Genomic DNA, 20,162 nt, shown 5'->3' with positions numbered 1-20,162 from the left:
GGTCCTGAGTGAGTGTGTGAAGAGTGGGTTGGGTCCTGAGTGTGTGTGTGAAGAGTGGGTTGGGTCCTGAGTGAGTGTGAAGAGTGGGTTGGGTCCTGAGTGTGTGAAGAGTGGGTTGGGTCCTGAGTGAGTGTGTGAAGAGTGGGTTGGGTCCTGAGTGAGTGTGTGAAGAGTGGGTTGGGTCCTGAGTGAGTGTGTGAAGAGTGGGTTGGGTCCTGAGTGTGTGAAGAGTGGGTTGGGTCCTGAGTGAGTGTGTGAAGAGTGGGTTGGGTCCTGAGTGAGTGTGAAGAGTGGGTTGGGTCCTGAGTGTGTGAAGAGTGGGTTGGGTCCTGAGTGTGTGTGTGAAGAGTGGGTTGGGTCCTGAGTGAGTGTGTGAAGAGTGGGTTGGGTCCTGAGTGTGTGAAGAGTGGGTTGGGTCCTGAGTGTGTGTGTGAAGAGTGGGTTGGGTCCTGAGTGAGTGTGAAGAGTGGGTTGGGTCCTGAGTGAGTGTGAAGAGTGGGTTGGGTCCTGAGTGTGTGAAGAGTGGGTTGGGTCCTGAGTGAGTGTGTGAAGAGTGGGTTGGGTCCTGAGTGTGTGTGTGAAGAGTGGGTTGGGTCCTGAGTGAGTGTGTGAAGAGTGGGTTGGGTCCTGAGTGTGTGTGTGAAGAGTGGGTTGGGTCCTGAGTGAGTGTGAAGAGTGGGTTGGGTCCTGAGTGAGTGTGAAGAGTGGGTTGGGTCCTGAGTGAGAGTGGGTTGGGTCCTGAGTGAGTGTGAAGAGTGGGTTGGGTCCTGAGTGAGTGCTTGGGCAGGGCCATGGCAAGTACCTCTGGCCCATGGGAACTGGCAGAGCCTTCGTGTTGGCTCAGAGGTAATGACAAAGCCTCCCCTGGTCCATGTAAAAGTGGTGTTTTGTGTGTGTATGTTTTTAAATGAATGATTGGCACGTGTTGCAAAAACTAACACTTGCAGCTTCCTCTTTCCTCCCTGATGATCTCAGCCTGATGCCACAACCTTACAGAGACCTCCCACTGAGACCAGTTTCCTCCCTCCCAGTTCCATGCCTAACAGAAGAAGTCCTAACCCTAGCCCACCCCACCCAGCCTTCTCTGTAGTTGTATCTGTCTGTGTGTCTGCCCTTTCTAAATTCTGTTTTTGCCTGATCAGGGTTATCATCCGATCTAGAGGCTGGGATGATTCATCAGAAGGTGCTGGGGGGTTGTGTCACTGATAGTCTGCGCGGACAGTGAGGATAAAACCCTGAGTCTCAACCTAGAGAATCATGGTATCTACAGTCTCTACTATTTCCTAGACTGATGGCCCATGCCTCAGTCTCCATTTTTATAAGTAATGTTGACAATAGAACCTGCCTTACAAGATCACAGTAAATAGACAGTCTCAGCGTGTATGAATACCCTTGGACAGAAAGTGACACATAGAAAATGCTCTGTAATTACCAGATAACGAGAGTTTGGGTATCACTCTTCATGATGGCTGTGTGTATGGCAGCTTCCCTCTCATTTGTCTTTCTGTGTGTTCCTCCAAAGCAGAGGTCTCTCAAAGGTTAAGCATGGGGTCTATGAGATTCATGCTCTCCTGAGCAGCTTGGTTTCATCATCTACACATAATTTCCAAATCTTTGCCCCAAATCTTTCTTTCTTAATCTTGGATTTTTCAACATTGAATGGAAACAGAAATGTATCTGACAGGATATTTTCCTGATTGCACAACAACAACAACAAAACTCTTATCAGAAGGTAAAGCCCTCATAGTTTATACAAGCCAGTGCTGTTGATTTGTGATTCTCAAGAACACAGCACAGACCTTCTTTCTCTCCTTCCTGCCTGTGTCTTTCCTCTGCAGCAGCTAACATCAGCTCAGTTTCAGGAGCCAGCCTCTGCGCCCACTTTCTAGGCCTTTCACCCCACCCCAATCCACATCCGTAGTTTGCTTCTTTTCCCTATGGGATGTTTCTTGAATCTTTCGACTTGTTTCCATTGCTTATACCCCCGTTGAAGCCACCAGTCTGTCTCTGCCACTGGCTGTCAGTCACAGTCCTTTTTCTGCTTGCTTTGCCTGCACTCTGGTAGCCTCTAATCTGTGACAAATTGAATGCCATCATTCCTTTTACTAAAACTATCCACTGGCTTCCTAATGAGCATAATAAAACCTAATGTCCTTGTGGCCAAAATGACCTCAATATGGCCCCTTATTGCTCTGCTACTTCAAACCTGCCAAGCCTTCATCCACCTGAAGACCTTCGTAACTCATCTTTCCTCCCCCTCCAAGTTACAATTCCCTGCTCTGCCTGCCTGTGTACCTACCTTAGTGAGCAGTGACCCTTCCTAGGTATCAGCTGAAATGCTTCTTTAGACAGTCCTCTGTCCTGTTTAAAAAGCATGTCACCTGTTATTTTGCCAGGAGCATCCTGCAGTTTTCCTTTAGAGATCATCCTGACTTATAATTACATACATTATTTTGTCAATGTCCTTTTAAACTGTGTGCCAAGTAAGAAGAATCTTGTTTACTCTGGGCACCAGTGTTACTTACAGTTTAATACTGTGGTAGATGTTAGTGTTCAATAAATAGGGGGAAATGAATGAGTTATGGATTATAGAAGCTTTCCTCTACTCCAGTTCTCGATTCTCGTGCTATAGTGACGTGGCCATCTGTTTCACCAGTCTGGGAACTCCTGGTGTTTCTTCCTCCAACAGTCCAGGTATGTGGTGCCCAGCACACACTTACACTTGTCCCACTGATGGAGCCTGAATGTTACTGAATTTTCACTGCAAAAATGTGCAAACACTTAATGTGTTGTCAGGGCTGATACACAGTCATCACATGTTGCAACTTGTAGGATAACTTCATTTGAAATGTATTTCTTCTCACTTCTGATTGATTGTCTTCAGTGAAAGAATGGTGGCTCATTTAACTCTCATCTCCTCTCTGTCCAGTTGTGTGACTCAGTGTGAAGCAGTGACTTGGCTAAAGTTGGGCAGTCTGGGGGCCTTGCCAGGAGCTCAGGACCTCCCCATTCCCAGTCATTTTGGGCTGTGGTAGAGATGCACTCCTCTGTCTGTCTGCACCCTCGGGGTTTAAGTCATAGGATTCTGCAGGAGAACCCTGTGGGTAGGTGAGGGGGGGTAGGTTAGTTCCTCCCAGGGTTCAATATTAGAAAATCTTGCCTTCAATCAAGCTAGGTTCTTTAGAACGGGCTCTATCAGGAGCAGATAGATGTGTTTGCCTCCTTCTGCCCTCCTTGTTTTTAAATTAGGCAGATGGTATGTTTTGTTCATTTGTTTGTTTTTGAGACAGAGACTCACCATGTAGCCTGCCTGGGATTTGACTTTTACACCAGGATGGTCTCAGACTCATGGACATCTGCCTGCAGAACTCTGCCTCCTGGGTGCCAAACTTAAAGGCACCACACCCAGTCACTTAGAGGCATCTTTGAAGAGGAACGAAGTTACTTTCTGGGTCCCTTCAACCTCCCAAAGTCTGTCATGTTTACTTAGTAACCCCAGAATTACCAATACACAGTTCTTTAAAAATAATAATAATAACAATTACTGTCGCTTATATGTTTATGATGTACCTATGGGCGTGCCTGTACTAGGGTGAAGATCAGAAGGCAACCTTCAGAGTTAGCTCTCTCTTCCCCCCTTTACAGAGGTTCCTGGAATTCAGTGTGAGCTGCCAGCTCCTATAGCAGCAACTTCAGCCTCTGAGCCTCTAGCTGGTCTCAATATACACAGTTCTTAATTGTTTGCCTTCTTTCCTTTGTGTGTGTGTGGCAGGGTCTCATTATATATCTAAAGTTAGCTGCCAAACTCATTATTCTCTTGCCTCCACATCCCAAGTGCTGGAATTGTTTGTGTGTACCACCCTGGCAGTGTTTTGTTTTGGTTTTTCTTCTTCTTCTTCACTCTAAGTAGTACAAATATCAAAATAGACAACTTATAAGTGTTTTAGGCATTTTTTAACCATTAAAACTGAGTGATTTTTATATCTTATATAACCAGTATTTGTATGTGCTTGGTACAACAAGAAGCTGTGTTAAAAAGAAATCTACAAAATCAACATGAGATATTCACTGTGAATACTTAAAAGATAATGTGGGTTTTGCAATGGAAAGTGCACAAAATTAATCTGCTACCAGGAGACTCTGTGAACATTCCTAGGTTGTAGTAAAGCCACGTGGAAGCCCTACCATGGTCATTGGTTCTACAGTGATAAGGTACACAGACACATTATGAGGTTAAAATCTCTCAACCTCTCTAGCAGATGCTCTGAGACAGAATACATTTTACATATATATTCCAAATGTGTATACATATTAAAATTATGAGAGTAAGATATTTTGATTGAAGAAAAATGTAAGCACTACAGTAATGTAAAAGATCACTCTGATGCATGACAACTTTTTAACATTTTTTGAGCATCCTATTGGGGTTTGTGTATTTTTCTGTCTGTGTTCTTTTGTGTAACCATTTGGATGCATGTGTGCTCACATGTATTTAGAGCAGTCAGGTCATGGGACCACATTTACTGCTTGATAGTTTGTTTCATTGTTTGGCTAGGTGTTAGAGACATTCTCCACATTAGTTTGAATTGATGAGGTTCATGTTGCAAATGCCATTGTCAGTTTTTAAACAGTCATGGCTGTGTGTATTTTCATAAACATGTCCTTAACTGCTTGCAGGAATATTCCTGACATTATTTAGAATAAGTAGCAGTGTTGTAAGAAATGTTATCTAGCTGTGCTGGCTTGTCAACTTGGCACAGGCAAGAACCATCTAAGAGGAAGGAACTTTGATTGAGAAAATGCCTCCATTCGATCAGGCTGTACACAAACCTGCAGATCATTTTCTTAATGATTGATGGGGGAAAGTGCAGTCCGTTGTGGGTGGTGTCATCTCTGAGCTGGTCCTGGGTTCTATAAGAAAGTAAACTGAGCAAGCCATTGAGAGCAGGTGAGTGAGCAGCTCCCCTCCATGGCCTCTGCATCAGCTCTTGCCTCCAGGTTCCTGCCCTCACTGCTTTTTACACTGAACTGTTCGTTATATGGAAGGAACTCTTTCCTTTCCAAGTTGCTTCTGGTCATGGTGTTTCATAATAGCAATAGTAACCCTAACAAAGATACCAGCCTTCATTTAGAAATTAGCACACATTCATTTGTTCCTTGTTTGTAATAAGAATCAACTCAAAGTTGGCAAGTGTAAAAAGCTCTTTGCTCAGAAGTTTCTGCAAAATTCTAGTCACATAATTGTATCTGAACCTAATTCACATTTTCTTTCTCTTTTAAAAGCATTTATAGGAGATGGAAATTCTCATTTAATTTCAGACTCATTTGTAGCTTTGTATTTGTTGAATATTTCTGTTAACTCTGCAGTTTTGTGGTATAACTTCATTATTTATTCACTAACAGAAGTGTCTCCACAGCATTGATTATATAGCTTCAAGCTGGGAGAGATCCCTGTTTTGTGAAGTCTTGGCACATGCTGTAGTTATTAAAGCTTCTACATAAATATAGAGGCAGTTCAGTGTTAGACTCAATTGATTTTGAAGATATATTCTGTTATGAATATACCCATTTATCCCTGAAATTAAAAAATAGTATTTACAAGTAATATGTAACATTGCAACAGTCCTTTTGTGTTCATATACCTATTGTTAAACCTTTAATCCCTGTGCTCACGAGGCAGAAGCAAAAGCATCTCTGTGAGTTCAAGGCCAACCTAGTCTACATAGTGAGTCTCAGGCCCGCCAGAGCTGTATAGTGAGACCTTGTCTCACTCACCACGGGAAAGGCAATGTGCAAGCCGCCTGCCTCACCCTCATCTCCTTCTCCATGAGCCCAAGGGAAACATGGACAACTGGCCATGCTTCTTCCATACACTCACTTTTCATATCCACTGTCATAAATACGCCATGTATGAAAGCGGGATTCCTCCTTCAGCGTTTTCAGGTAAAATGGCACTAGGATGGTGTCCACATGAACTCATACAGAGGTACAAAGAATGAGAAAGTCAGCTGCAAACACTGGTAGGAAGTAGAAAAGACGGCCCAAGGGCTGGGAGCCAGCTCTGTTGGTAATTGCTTGCCACACAGTGTGAGGACCTGAGCTGGGACATAGTGTGCTGGTCATGGTGGTGCACACCTGCAGTGCTGGCCATGGTGGTGCACACCCGCAGTGCTGGCCATTGTGGTGCACACCTAAAATGCTGGCCATGGTGGTGCACACCCGCAGTGCTGGCTATGGTGGTGCACACCTAAAATGCTAGCATTGCACAGACTGACACCAGAGGGTATCCAGTTTCAAAAAAAGTGGAAATTAACAGAGAAACACACTGTTCTATTTTCATCTCTGGTTCTGTGATTAAACACTAACCAGATGTAGCTTAGGGAGGAGCCGAGTTATCTGGCTTACACTTCTACGTCACAGCCTATCACGGGTGGAAGTCAGGGCAGGAATTTGAAACAGGAACCATGGGGGAGCAATGCTTGCTGGCTTGCTCAGGTGTATGCTCAGATGGCTTTCTTGTGCAGCCCAGGACCATCTGCCCTGAGAGCAGACTGTGCTCAGCATGCGGGTGTGGCTGGCCTGGAACTCATATGTAGAGCAAACTGACCTCAACTGCATAGAAATCCACCTGCTTTTGCCTCTGCCCACAAGTGCTAGGATTGAGGGTGTTTACCACCATGCCCATCTCCCCTAATATTTTATTTCATTTATTGAGATTTTCCCTTCCATTTTTTTCTTCAGAAACTTTGTCTCTACTGAATTTCTACTCATTTCTTCTCAATTAGTTTCCTTGCTTTATTAGTCTGTTTTGGGTCTTGTTTTTCTTCCCTGGGTTATTTAGGATAGAAACCATGGTTCTTCAGCCGAGTAACAATTCCACCTCCATCCACCGGCCCAGGTAGGCCAGGGGCTGTTTCCGGTTCTGGTTCAGAGGCCCTGCTTAGAGACATCTGATGCCAGGGGTCTGCTCACTGGATTTGAACTCCGCAGCAGGATCCAACACACCTGGACACTGCCGAGGCCCCGGTAACAGTGCCACCTCCATCCATGAGAAGAGGACAGACATCAGAGTATTGGAACTGTTTGTATCTACCAGAAGGGAACCTCGTTCCCACACCCACCAGGAGAGTGCTATGGTGCTACACCCACCAGAAGAAAGGATGAGAAGAGGACAATGTTAAAGCACATTCAACAACAGAAAACCCAATATGATACCACCAGAGACTAGGAACCATATACCAGCAAGACATGAGCATCACAATGCAGATGAACCAGAAGAGAATGACCTTAAAAACATCTTCATGAAAATGATAGAGGACCTCAAAGAGGACATGAGAAAATCACTTAAAGAAATGGAAGAAAAAACAAACAAAAAAATACAACATATCAACAAATCTCTCAAGGAAACAGTTCAAGACCTGAAAACTGAAATAGAGACAATAAAGAAAGCACAATCTGAGGGAATGCTGGAAATAGAAAAGCTGGGTAAATGATCAGGAACTACAGATGTAAGCATAACCAACAGAATACAAGAGATGGAAGAGAGAATCTCAGGAGTTGAAGACACATTAGCGGAAATAGACTCATCAACCAAAGAAAATCTTAAGTCCAACAAATCCCTAACACAAAATATCCAGGAAATATGGGATACTGTGAAAAGACCAAACCTAAGAATAATAGGTATAGAAGAAGGTGAAGAAATCCAAATCAAAGGCGCAGAAAACATATTCAACAGAATCATAGAAGAAAACTTTCCCAACCTAAAGAAAGACATGCCAATGAAAATACAAGAAGCCTACAAAACACCAAATAGACAAAAACCAAAAAAGATCTCCTTGCCACATAATATTCAAAACACCAAACATACAAAATAAAGAGAAAATATTAAGAGCAAAGGAAAAAGGTCAAGTAACTTATAAAGGCAAACCTATCAGAATTACACCTGACTTTTCCATGGAAACTCTGAAAGCCAGAAGATCCTGGATAGATATTCTACCTACACTAAGAGACCATGGATGCCAGCCCAGACTACTATACCCAGCAAAGCTTTCAATCATTATAGATGGAGAAAACAAGATATTCCATGACAAAACCAGATTCAAACAATACATATCCACCAATCCAGCCCTACAGAAAGTACTGGAAGGAAAACTGCAACCCAAGGAAGTTAACTACAACCAGAAAAACATAGGCAATAGAGAATCCCACTTTACCAACAGCCAAAAGGAAAAAGGGATAGAATCCCCCACATAATTTCGCAACCATCACCAAATCAAAAACAAACAAGAATGAACAATCAATGGTCATTGATATCCATTAATTAATATCCATCAACATTAATGGTCTTAACTCGCCTATAAAAAGACACAGAGTAGCAGAATGGATAAGAAGACAGAATACAGAGAATCATCAGGTCATACTTGAAAACCTATGTTCCTCAAAATTCGAAAATCTAAAGGAAATGGACAATTTTCTGGACAGATATCACTTACCAAAATTAAATCAAGAACAGATAAGCAACTTAAATAGACCTGTAACCCCCCAATGAAATAGACGCAGTCATCAGAAGTCTCCCAACCAAAAAAAACCCAGGGCCAGATGGCTTCAGTGCAGAATTCTACCAGAAATTCAAAGAACAGCTAATACCAATTCTCCTCAAAGTATTCCACACAATAGAAACAGAAGGGTCATTACCAAACTCTTTATGAGGCTTCAATAACCTTGATACCCAAGCCACACAAAGACACAACTAAGAAAGACAACTACAGACCAATATCCCTCATGAACATTGATGCAAAAATTCTCAATAAAATACTGGCAAGTTGAATCCAAGAACATATCAGAGAAATCATTCACCATGATCAAGTAGGCTTCATCCCAGGGATGCAAGGATGGTTCAACATATGAAAATCCATCAATGTAATCCACCATATAAACAAACTGAGGAAAAAAAAAACACATGATCATCTCACTAGATACCGAAAAAGCCTTTGACAAAATCCAACATGCCTTCATGATAAAGGTCTTGGGGAAATCAGGGATAACAGGACCATACCTCAACATAATAAAAGCAATATGCAGCAAGCTGACAGCTAACATCAAATGAAATGGAGAGGAACTCAGTGCAATTCCTCTAAAATCCAGGAAAAGACAAGGCTGTCTACTCTCTCCATACCTCTTCAATATTGTCCTTGAAGTTCTAGCTAGAGCAATAAGACAATGAAAGGAGATCAAGGGAATCGGAAAGGAAGAAGTCAAACTCTCACTATTTGCAGAAAACATGATAGTCTACATAAGTGACCCGAAAAACTCTACCAGGGAACTCCTACAGCTGATAAACACCTTCAGCAAAGTGGCAGGATACAAGATTAACTCAAAAAAAATCTGTAGCCCTACTATACACCAATGACACATTGGTGGAGAAAGAAATCAGAGAAACATCACCCTTTATAGTTGCTGCAAACAACATAAAATAATTTGGGGTAACACTAACCAAAAGATCAAAAGACCTGTACTATAAGAATTTTGACTCTCTAAAGAAAGAAACTAAGGAAGATACCAGAAAATGGAAAGATCTCCCATGCTCTTGGATAGGCAGGATCAACCATAGTAAAAATGGCAATCTTTCGAAAAGCAATCTACAGATTCAATGCGATCCCTATCAAAATCCCAACGCAATTCTTCACAGACCTTGAAAGAACAATTCTCAACTTTATATGGAGAGACAAAAGACGTAGGGTAGCCAAAACACACCCTGTACAATAAAGGAACTTCTGGAGGCATCACCATCCCTGACTTCAAGCTCTATTACAGAGCTATAGTCCTGAAAACAGCTTGGTATTGGCACAAAAATAGACAGCTAGACCAATGGAATAGATTTGAAAACCCTGATATTAACCCACACACCTATGAACACCTGATTTTTGACAAACAATCCAAATTTATATGATGGAACAAAGAGAACATCTTCAACAAATGGTGCTGGCATAACTGGATGCGGACATGTAGAAGACTACAGATAGACCCAAGCCTATCGCCATGCACAAAACTTAAGTCAAAATGATCAAAGGCCTCAACATAAACCCAGCCACACTAACCCTATTAGAAGACAAAGTGGAAAATACCCTTGAATTAATCGGTACAGGAGACAGCTTCCTGAACATTACACCAGTACCACAAACACTGAGATAAAGAATTGATTCATGGGACCTCCTGAAACTGAGAAGCTTCTGTAAGGCAAAGGACACAGTCAACAAGACAAAATGACAGCCCACAGACTGGGAAAAGATATTCACCAACCCCACATCTGACCGAGGACTGATCTCCAAAATATACAAAGAACTCAAGAAGCTAGTCTCTAAAACACCAAACAATCCAATTAAAAAAATGGGGTACAGAACTAAATAGACAATTCTCAATAGAGGAATCTAAAACGGCTGAAAGACACATAAGAAAGCGTTCAACATCCTTAGCCATCAGGAAAATGCAAATCAAAACAACTCTGAGATACCATCTTACTCCTGTCAGAATGGCCCAAATCAAAAACACCAATGACAGTTCATGTTGGAGAGGATGTGGAGAAAGGGACACACTCCTCCACTGCTGGTGGGAGTGCCAACTCATACAGCCACTTTGGAAATCAGTATGGTGACTCCTCAAGGAAATGGGAATGAGTCTACCACAAGATCCAGCAATTCCACTCTTAAGCATATACCCAAAGGATGCACATTCATACAACAAGGACATCTGTTCAACGATGTTCATAGCAGCACTATTTGTAATAGCCAGAAACTGGAAGCAGCCTAGATGCCCCTCAACCGAAGAATGGATAGAGAAAATGTGGTACATTTACACAATGGAGTACTACTCAGCAGAAAAAAACAATGGAATCTTGAAATTTGCAGGAAAATGGATGGAACTAGAAGAAACCATTCTGAGTGAGGTAACCCAACCATAAAAAGACAAACATGGTATGCTCTCACTCATATGTGGATTTCAGACGTAGAGTAAAGAATTACCAGACTACAGTCCACACTGCCAGAGAAGCTAGTAAACAAGGAGGACCCTAAGAGAGACATACAGGGTCCCCTGGAGAAGGGGAAAGGGTCAAGATCCCATAAGCAAATTGAGAGCACGGGAGGAAGGGGGAGGGAGCTAGGAGATTGAAAAGGGAAGAAAAGGAGGGATGCAGAGGTCATGAGGAAGCAGAAAGGTTGAGTCAGGGGAAGAGTAGAAGATAACAAGATTGGAGATACCATAATAGAGGGAGACATTTTAGGTTTACAGAGAAATCAGGCACTAGGGAAATGTCTGGAGATCTACAAAGATGATACCAGCTAACAATCTAAGAAACAGAGGAGAGGCTACCTTAAATGCCCTCCCCAATAATGAGATTGATGACTGACTTATATGCCACCCGATAGCCCTCATCCAGCAGCTGGTGGAAGTAGAAGCAGACACCCACAACTAATCACTGAACTGAACTGGAATCCAGATGCAGAGAAGGACGAGTGATGAGCAAAGGGGTCCAGACCAGGCTGGTGAAACCCACAGAAACAGCTGACCTGAACATCAGGGAGCTCTTGGTCCCCAGACTGATAGCTGGGAAACCAGCATGGGACTGATCCAGACCCCAGGATCATGGATTTCATTGAGGAAACCTCGGAAATCTTCAGGACCTCATGTAGTGGTTCAGTACTTATCCCTCGCATAGGTGTGAACTTTGGGAGCCCCTTCCATATAGAGGGATACTCCCTGAGCCAAGACACACTGGGGTTGGCCTAGGCCCTACCCCAAAGGATATGATGGACTCTGATGACCCCCCCCATGGAAGGCCTCACCCTCCAGGGGGAGCAGAAAGGCTATGTGATAGGTAGGGTTTTAGTTGGGGGGTGTGGTAGGGGAGGACGGGAGGGAGAAGGGAACTGAGATTGTCATGTAATTCAATCTTGTTTCTAATTGAAATAAAAAATTCTGGAAAAAAAAAAAAGAAACCGTGGTTCTGCTTGTACTAGCCTCTAACTCAAGTCTTATTTCATGTCAGGCACCAATGGCTCTTCCCCTTAGCTATGCTGGCTGAATTTTACCTGATGGACATTGAAAACATCAGATGATGCAGACGTGGAAGTAATGTGCAAAGAGACAGGCAGAGGTTCTCCTTCTTTCCCGTCTTTCTGTCCATTTCTGCTCACTGTTGCCTATAACCATTTCATTAGCTCTGGTTATTCTTCTGTGTTTCCTTTACAGAAATCAATGGATAATCACACACTAACACAGCATATGTAGTCCTTTGTATCTTACTGCCTGTCATTTAATAGTGCATGCTAGAATTAACTCATGTTGTTGAAAGAGATCATTTTCATCCTTATGGTTGTATAATACTCCACTGTAATTAGTATGCTATGGTTTCTTTAACCAATTCCATGTGAATGGACAGGAAGACTGTTTTTAATGCTGCTTTGACTTACACACCATGTTTGTGTTTATAATGACTTGTACTTTATATTACTAGATGTGAAAAGTCAGGGCTCAAGGAAATAGGCAAATTAACTGAGGTTACACCATTTTGGATCTTATTCAGCTAACACTTAAGCACATTTATTTGTTTATTGCCTCAACAAAAGCATTTGTAGTCAGCTGTTTGAATCTCCATCCACAAGAAGAGAGACAGCATCCCTGTCAAACATTTGCAGGTTTTGTCATGAGTTCAGAAGAGCATTTTTATACCGCTAGGAACCATTTGTGTGCCACTCTTCAGAATGCCTCTTTAGCACCACCCCACTTTCTATTGAGGGTTGGTCTTACCTAATTTGGAAAATGTCTTTATCTTTAAAGAGATTTGGCATAGTATATAGTAAGTATTTCTTCTAGACTACCATTTCCTGTTAGTCTTTATACATGTGGTTTCTGTTAATAGAAAAATTTTAACACAGTTGAATTTAATCTTTTCCTTTACATTAAATTACATTTGTATTTAACTGTATTTAAAGCTCTACCCACACCTGTTACATACAACAATTTAGCTATGCCTTTGCCCTGTCTTGTATGGTTTTATTTTTTAATGTATAAATATTTGATCCACTTAGAGTGGATATGCTGTGAGATATAGATCCAGTTTTGCCTTTGAGATCCATTTAGTTTTGCATCCATTTGCAGGTTGTTGTCCAGTTGTCCCAGCATGATTTATTGAAAAGCCATCTTCTACCCCCAGGGAGCTGAGGTGCGGCCTTCATCACGCACTCGCTGTCCATTTGCTCTTAGTCCCCGTCTGTCTCTTGTACCCACGACTGCATTTGTGTGCAGTGCTGCACTCTTTAGTTATCCAAGGTTAATAGTAGGATTTAGTAGCTGGCATTTGTTTTTAAACATTCAAGAGGGTTTTGGATTTTTTTTTCTATATGAACCTAAAGATCAATTTGCCTCATACCAAGAGGGAAAAAACACATTTATGTTTTTATCATGATCATATTTAGTGGGTTTAACTTGGAACTATTAACATTTTTATGACTTCCTGAGAACAAGTCATCTTCATCATTATTGATGATAATAAAGTCTATTTATTTGAGTATGTTAATCTTTGTATTTTGCCAACTTCCTTAATTATTTTCTTTGTGCTTATTTTCACTGACTGCATATATATGGTTGTATCATCTGAAAAATTGAAGCTTTTTCTTTTTTTCTTCCAGCTCTTACGAATTTAGTTATTTTTCTGTAGATAATTTCTTAGTATTTTAGTACATACCATTAAAATTACTGTAGAGAAAATAAAGGCATAAGAGCTGGAGAAAAAGAAAAAAACATAAAAAACTAAAGTTAACTGACAAGTGTCCCCATCTCTCCCCTCAGCCAACAAATAAGATTCTTACATGGGGCCATGTATAAATGTCTGTTTATATAAAAATGTATCTTACCAACTTTATTGTTTCAATGTTTTTATCAGGGATAAATTTTTGTATTTCAAAAAGTGGTTTTAGAACCATAGAAGATAATCATATTTGTTTCAAATAATTAAGATTGTTTCCAGTTTTGATAGAGAGATGTACTAAGGATTTCACTTGAAATACAATTTAATAATACTGGACAATTGCACTAAAAGGAACTGGCATAGGAGATCCAACAACCCAAAGAAATTGGGATTTCCTTACATTGAGATGTTGGAGGGTTAGTGGGACAGTTTGTCCGTGTCTCTGAGTTAGCAGATTGGTGAATGTGTTAGATAGGATAAGACCTTAATTTAATAGATTAGAGGCTAATCTATTGACTCACAGAACCTAGAGGCTCAGATAGGAACTAAGGTCTGTGAATCCAAGCGGGGATGGTTCTGCACTCTGAATGTTCTCTTTGGAAGCATTGGTAAGGTCAGTTCATAGAATTTGTAATATTAAGCTGCATCCTCACTCTTGGAATAAATAAACCCTAAATGATGGTAGTGCAGCATCCACTCAGCACTCTGTTGCATTTGTTGTGTGTGTTTTTGTGTTGTGTATTTTATCATCAGGAGGGTTAAGTAATGTTGGGGCTGCTTTAGGAAGAAGTTGCCATTGTCCTTAGTTTTGTACTCTATACTAAATTTCATCATCTGGGATTATCTGACTTCTAAATGTCTTGTTCATAATACAGTTCTTTTAAAACTTTCTAAAAACAAGATGAAAATGTTTCCCATTTAACTATGATTATTACATGAAAGAGTTTGAAACTATATAGACAAGGAGTAAGAAATTTTAATTAAGAGCACTGGAGAGACAAAAGAAAGTCAATAGCTTAAAACATAAAAAGACCTAAAAAGACCCTTCCATTCAAAATAATATGCAAGCAAGCCACTGGCTTTCTGAATTTCCTTCTCCTCTCTGGAGTCAGTCTGTCTGGCTATGAGGCCTGGACCTGTGAATACAGTTTCCCACAGAGAGGTGTGGGAAGGGCACCTTCACATCTTGGGGGACACTTGACCTATTTTCATCTCCTTTATGCCTGTTTGCCATCTTTCTAATTATCACTCAAGTTCACACTGGGGCATTCTTTCCAGGTGAATTCATGTTTTTATTACTCTATTTAAATATGATATTGTTATGCCCAAACTCTGATCCCCCCAAATCACCAAGAGACCCAATCCAGTGGAAAAGCAGAGAGTCTTCAATTTAAGAGTTAACTCGGGTTCCCCGCCCATCCAACACAGCAGGTGAAGCAGGAGGGACCTCAAGCAGCAGTGAGGCAGGGAATATATTGGGTTAGAGCAAGGGGGGTGTGGGTGGAGTCTGCTGTTGCATAGCAACTGTCTCAGGATTGATGCACCTCTGGGCTTGGGCAGCCTGTCCTGTGTTGCTTGGTCAGCTGCAGCTGCAGCAGGGTTGCTGGGCCTAGAGGGCCTCGCAGAGCGGTTGCATTCCACTGGTATCAGTAAAGAACATCCAGAGCCTGCTAGTTAATTTCTGATTGGCTCCTTGCCACATGGAGGGTATCTGGCTTCCTAGTGATTAGGACAAGGTCCCGGGCTCAGCACATGTTGCTGCTGAGTCAGGGACCTATGACTTGCTGGGTCTTTTCTGCAGCCTGTCATGGATGCCATAGCAGGGGGCTGGGTGAGGGTCTGGCCCTTCACACAGGAGAGAAGAGGAAAAGAGATAGGGAAAGTCCTGTCTGTCCCAGGGGAACAACAGCAGGCAAGAGATCGAGAAAGAGTGCATAAGTGGGTGGAGGTCTTTCTTTTTAAAGGGGTCCTTTGCACCTGGGCTGACCAGGCTACTGCCTGAATGCATTCTGCCAGGTGACAGGGGCAGACCAGCATAATGCCTGAATTCTTATAGTCTGCACTCTGGTGGGTTCTTGGATCTGAATTGTGCAGTGGGGAAGCCATTAAGGGGAAAATAAGGCAGAGGGGCCTCCTATTTGTTAAGAAAATTTCTTTGGTCAAACTTGTGATGAATGACTCCAGTTGTCCGGTCTTCCAACACACTGTATAAAAAGAATGACATGCCACACAGCCTCTGAAGTCCTTTTTTTTGGGGGGGGGGATTTCGAGACAGGATTTCTCTGTGGCTTTGGAGGCTGTCCTGGAACTCTCTCTGTAGACCAGGCTGTTCTCAAACTCACAGAGATCAGACTGCCTCTGCCTCCCGAATGCTGAGACTAAAGGTATGCACCACCACCGCCCAGCTCTGAAGTCCATTTTTAAAGCAAGCCTATTACATTTGAGATTTTATCCATAGTGTTGCATATCTGAGAGTCACAGCAGAACATTTTATAGAGATAACAGAATACTTTTAAACACAATACAAAGACACCAAGCAGTGTCTTGAGAAATTCATCTTCTATACACATACTTAAATCTCTGAAAAACAGACTTAAAGAGAAACATGCAGGAAAGCAGAGGAAGCTATAGTATGATTTTCAGGAGGAAGGGTATGATTTCAAATAGGAAGGTGGAGTTAGTTGGGCAAAGGTAAATAAATATAAAAGCTCCCTTTTGATTATAAAGTCACTTTACGAGATAAATAGCAAAGAAAGATATTAGCTCTGTATTTTAGATGTATAATATGTGGGAAATGTGTGATGATAATAGAATAAAAATTTGAGGGAAAATTGAAATATATTGCTGTAACATTCTTCCCTGTAAGTGCAATTGTACTATTTGATAAGACTGTTGAGTCTATGCTGTAAGCTTAAGTGTAAGCTGTATATAAATTTTAAAGTTGGTATAATAAAAAAGTCTATAGAGGAGATAATAAGCAGCTCCCTTATATACTGAAAGGAAGGGAAGGAATGAGGAACCTACAGGATAAACAGGAAACAACTAGAAGAAAGCTGTATTTTGAACCCCACCATATAAACAGCTACATTAAGTGTAAACAGTGGTAACCTGACAGCTAATGAAGAGATTTTCATATTAAAGAGTAATACAGGTGTCAATGCTTCTACCCCCAAATCCCCCAAAACCTTACGTATAAAGACATGGGTTAAAAGTGAAAAAAAAGAAATAAGCTATCCTGCACTGGGGCACTAGAATTCCTATTTCCTTCCCCTCTCCCTCCTCTGTTTCCTTTTCCTTGTTGAACTGGATCTTACAATCTAGCTCTAACGGGCATGGCACACTGTGAGCTCTGCCTCCTGGGTGCCATGGCTGTGACTCTTTCCTGACTGTCCCTTGTGTTTTCCTTGGTGTGTCACTATTGCACAGCTGATACTATTTCATGTCTTTATTGGTCATTGAATAGTCAGCTTTTTATCAGTAGCCTGTTAAGAGTTAGAGGCTGTGTTATGCTTATGTTGTACCCATTTTATGTGTGTTTCCCTCAGGGTTGTGGGTACAATTTGCTTCTTGCCTCTGTCGACTTATACTGGATATTCTTACTGGTGTGCTTGGTGGTTTTTTATTGCTATATTGTTATTTATTCTCCATCTGTGGATGACCAGTGGGTCTAATATGTTAAGGCTTCCCTCAGAGAGGGGTTTCTGTGGCTCTTGTTCGCACGCAGGGAACAGAGCTGATCTAAGCCCCTTCCCTTTGCTGCAGTGATGCTTAGCTTTGTGAGGTCATCCTTGCTTGCAGTGTCTGCCCTCAGGGCCGCCTCACACAAGCCAGCCATGGGATAGGTTCTGGTGCTCTGCCCCTCACACAGCTCAGGCTCTGTGGGATGTTTTTCTTTGGGGGATAAAAACATCAGTCATTGTTCTTGAGATGAAAGAGTGCTGCTTCTCCACTTTCCACACTGAATTCAGACAAAAAAAAACTTTTTATTCAATAAATCATTCGAAAATTTAAGTACACAATTGATAAAAATAAACACTGATGTTTAATTCTCAGTCTAATATATTTTAATTATATAACTATTATATGTTATCTTTATTTTTAGAGCAAAAGCAAATGTCACAAGTAATTTTTAACTTAATTCTGAGTTAGGATCAGAGAAGCAAATGAGTCCCTGTGCATTCAGCTTCTCGGTGGAGGCCTGGTTCTGTCCCTGTCACACTAATCTTCGAGGACGCCTTACAGTACTGCAATTTATTTTCTGTGACACATTTCCTACTTTTCTTTCTTTATGGGAGTTTTCCTCTAAAATTCTTATATAGTCCATAAAGAGTCTGAGAGGGTTAAATTTCCTATATATTTCTGGTTTCTAACCTGATCTTGATATTTTCTGATATTTTTGAGGTTACAAAACCCACCTCTCTATATGTAATAAAATTATTGTGAAAGCTTAACATCAAACTAATGGAGTGACTTTCCTTTAAATAGACTTAAACAGGAATTAGATCTTTATAACGAAGATGAAATGGAAAGTGCCTGGAAAGAGCTCCAAGCGGAAACAGAATTTCTGGAGTCGGTAAGCCCACACTGCTCATTTGAGCTTCTGCAAAGCCCCTAAAGCAAGCGAGTGAAATTAAAGTTGAGATATAAACCATGAGGTGTTTTGAGATCCTGGAGGGCCAGCTCAGTAAGCTTGTCATCAAGGAGCAGGAAAGCTTCTCACTGAGTTCTCACACACAGGACCTTCCGTCCTTTCACCAAAACAGTCACGAGAGAGGACAGCTGTACGGGAGTCTGTCTGGTGCTCACCTGCCTCTGCTTCTAAAGGCACAAACCACACTCACTGGATCTAATCCTGCTCTTTATACTACAGACTGCCATGATCTCAGACCCTTTGCGCATTTTCAGGTTGCGTAGGAGCGCTGCCTGTAACTAACTTACAAATGAGCATAGTGTTTTCTATAATGTGTCTTAATACAGACATTCATGGGGTATGCTAAATACAGTTTTAACTTGATGCACTGCCTTTTGCATCATGTTTAGTTTCTACAAACTTACTTGTTCAAACTGCTACAGTTATGTTTTGATTCATATTTTCTGTGGTAACTTTGGAAAACCTGAAATCCCAAGAACTATTGCTGTGTTAAGTTTAGGTAAATTTCATTCGATCACGTTAAGAAATGAGTTTGGGCTGGGTGTGTAGCTGGATTGTTATATCCTCACCTAGCATGTGCAGGCCCTGGGCTTGATAGCCAGCAAATCAGAGTTCACTTTACTTACGAATAAGCACTGCGTGCTTGCTTTTCAGACACTGGCACAGAAGGGTCTTCAGGACAAGCAACCTCTGGAAGCTGATGAGCTGCCCCACGCTTGACCATTGCGTCTCAGAGCCAGCCCTGAGCGCACCCGTGTGGTAGATCCCCATGTGAACACAAACCTCAGATAGTCCAAGTGCTGACACCTAGAGTTGGTCTTCTTTTCTGTATCTACATAATAAGTTTTATCTTGTTATTTAAGAGGTCCTTGGTGTGCTTTCTAAAGGAAGAGAAAGGAGAAGATACCATATTCCAGGGTTCTCACTTGATCTGCCCTTTCTGATCACTAAATGTCCTTCTTTATTGAAGCTTACCCCATGTCCTGTCAACACACACTGAAAGACATGTTCAGGTTATTGACTTGATTTTGTTCATCCTGTTTCTGCCAGGCCAAAGTCCTTACTTTGATTTTAATCTTAATTCCATTCATAAAGTATCTGTCAACTCATCATATGGGCCCTTTCATTCCTCTGCGTGTCTACAGATCTTTAAGGCCAGGGATCCTTCCTAGTGACAGTGTTGGTTGGGAGTAAAGGAAGTTCTCTACTTGGGGAGGATAGAAAGGCCTACATCATATACTCTCCACAGTTATCTGACTCCTAGCAAGGATATTTTCACTAGTGTCTGAAAGAGTATCAAAGCTGGGAGGGGGTTTTGTCTGAAAGTATTTAATGTAAATGTTGGAGCCACGTTCCTTTATAGTTACTATTGAATTTGGCCACATGTGACCTGTTAAGGAAAAGTAGAGTGCTGAGGTTTTAGTTTCAAAGCAAGTCTTTCTTTGCCACAGCTGTTTTTATAAGTGTTACACACTCTTGGTTTTAGAAAAAGTAGTAGACTTCAAACACTTGCCATTGGAGGCCACTGTGACAGCTTAGCAGGTAAAACTGTTTCCTGTCAAGCTAGGTGACCCGAGTTCAATCCCTGAGACCTACATGGTGGGAAGAGAGAGCTGACTCCTGTGATTGTCATCTGTTCAGATGACATCAGTTCTGCCAGGGAATTGCAGTCTATAAATTATATACAATACAGATACAGAGTAGGACCAGTTGGTGATTGGGATCAGTCATGGTTTGGTTCTGTCTTAATCTGGTCTGTTTGTACAC

At 41.6% G+C, this 20,162-nt stretch overlaps 1 protein-coding gene across 1 annotated transcript in view; it reads left to right on the top strand.

Annotated features, from left to right (window-relative positions):
• Positions 1-19,115, top strand: part of Ccdc172 (coiled-coil domain containing 172) — a 62,829-nt gene extending 43,714 nt beyond the window's left edge. Inside the window, exons 7-8 of the mRNA XM_027407461.1 lie at positions 18,230-18,317; positions 19,050-19,115. Coding sequence (XP_027263262.1) covers positions 18,230-18,317; positions 19,050-19,115 — 154 coding nt within the window. The remainder of the gene's footprint in view (positions 1-18,229; positions 18,318-19,049) is intronic.
• The last annotated feature ends 1,047 nt before the right edge of the window (positions 19,116-20,162 follow it).

The sequence above is a fragment of the Cricetulus griseus genome, chromosome 3 (assembly GCF_003668045.3).
Source record: "Cricetulus griseus strain 17A/GY chromosome 3, alternate assembly CriGri-PICRH-1.0, whole genome shotgun sequence".
NCBI classification, from domain to species: Eukaryota; Metazoa; Chordata; class Mammalia; order Rodentia; family Cricetidae; genus Cricetulus; species Cricetulus griseus.
This window is presented reverse-complemented; position numbering and strand designations above follow the sequence as displayed.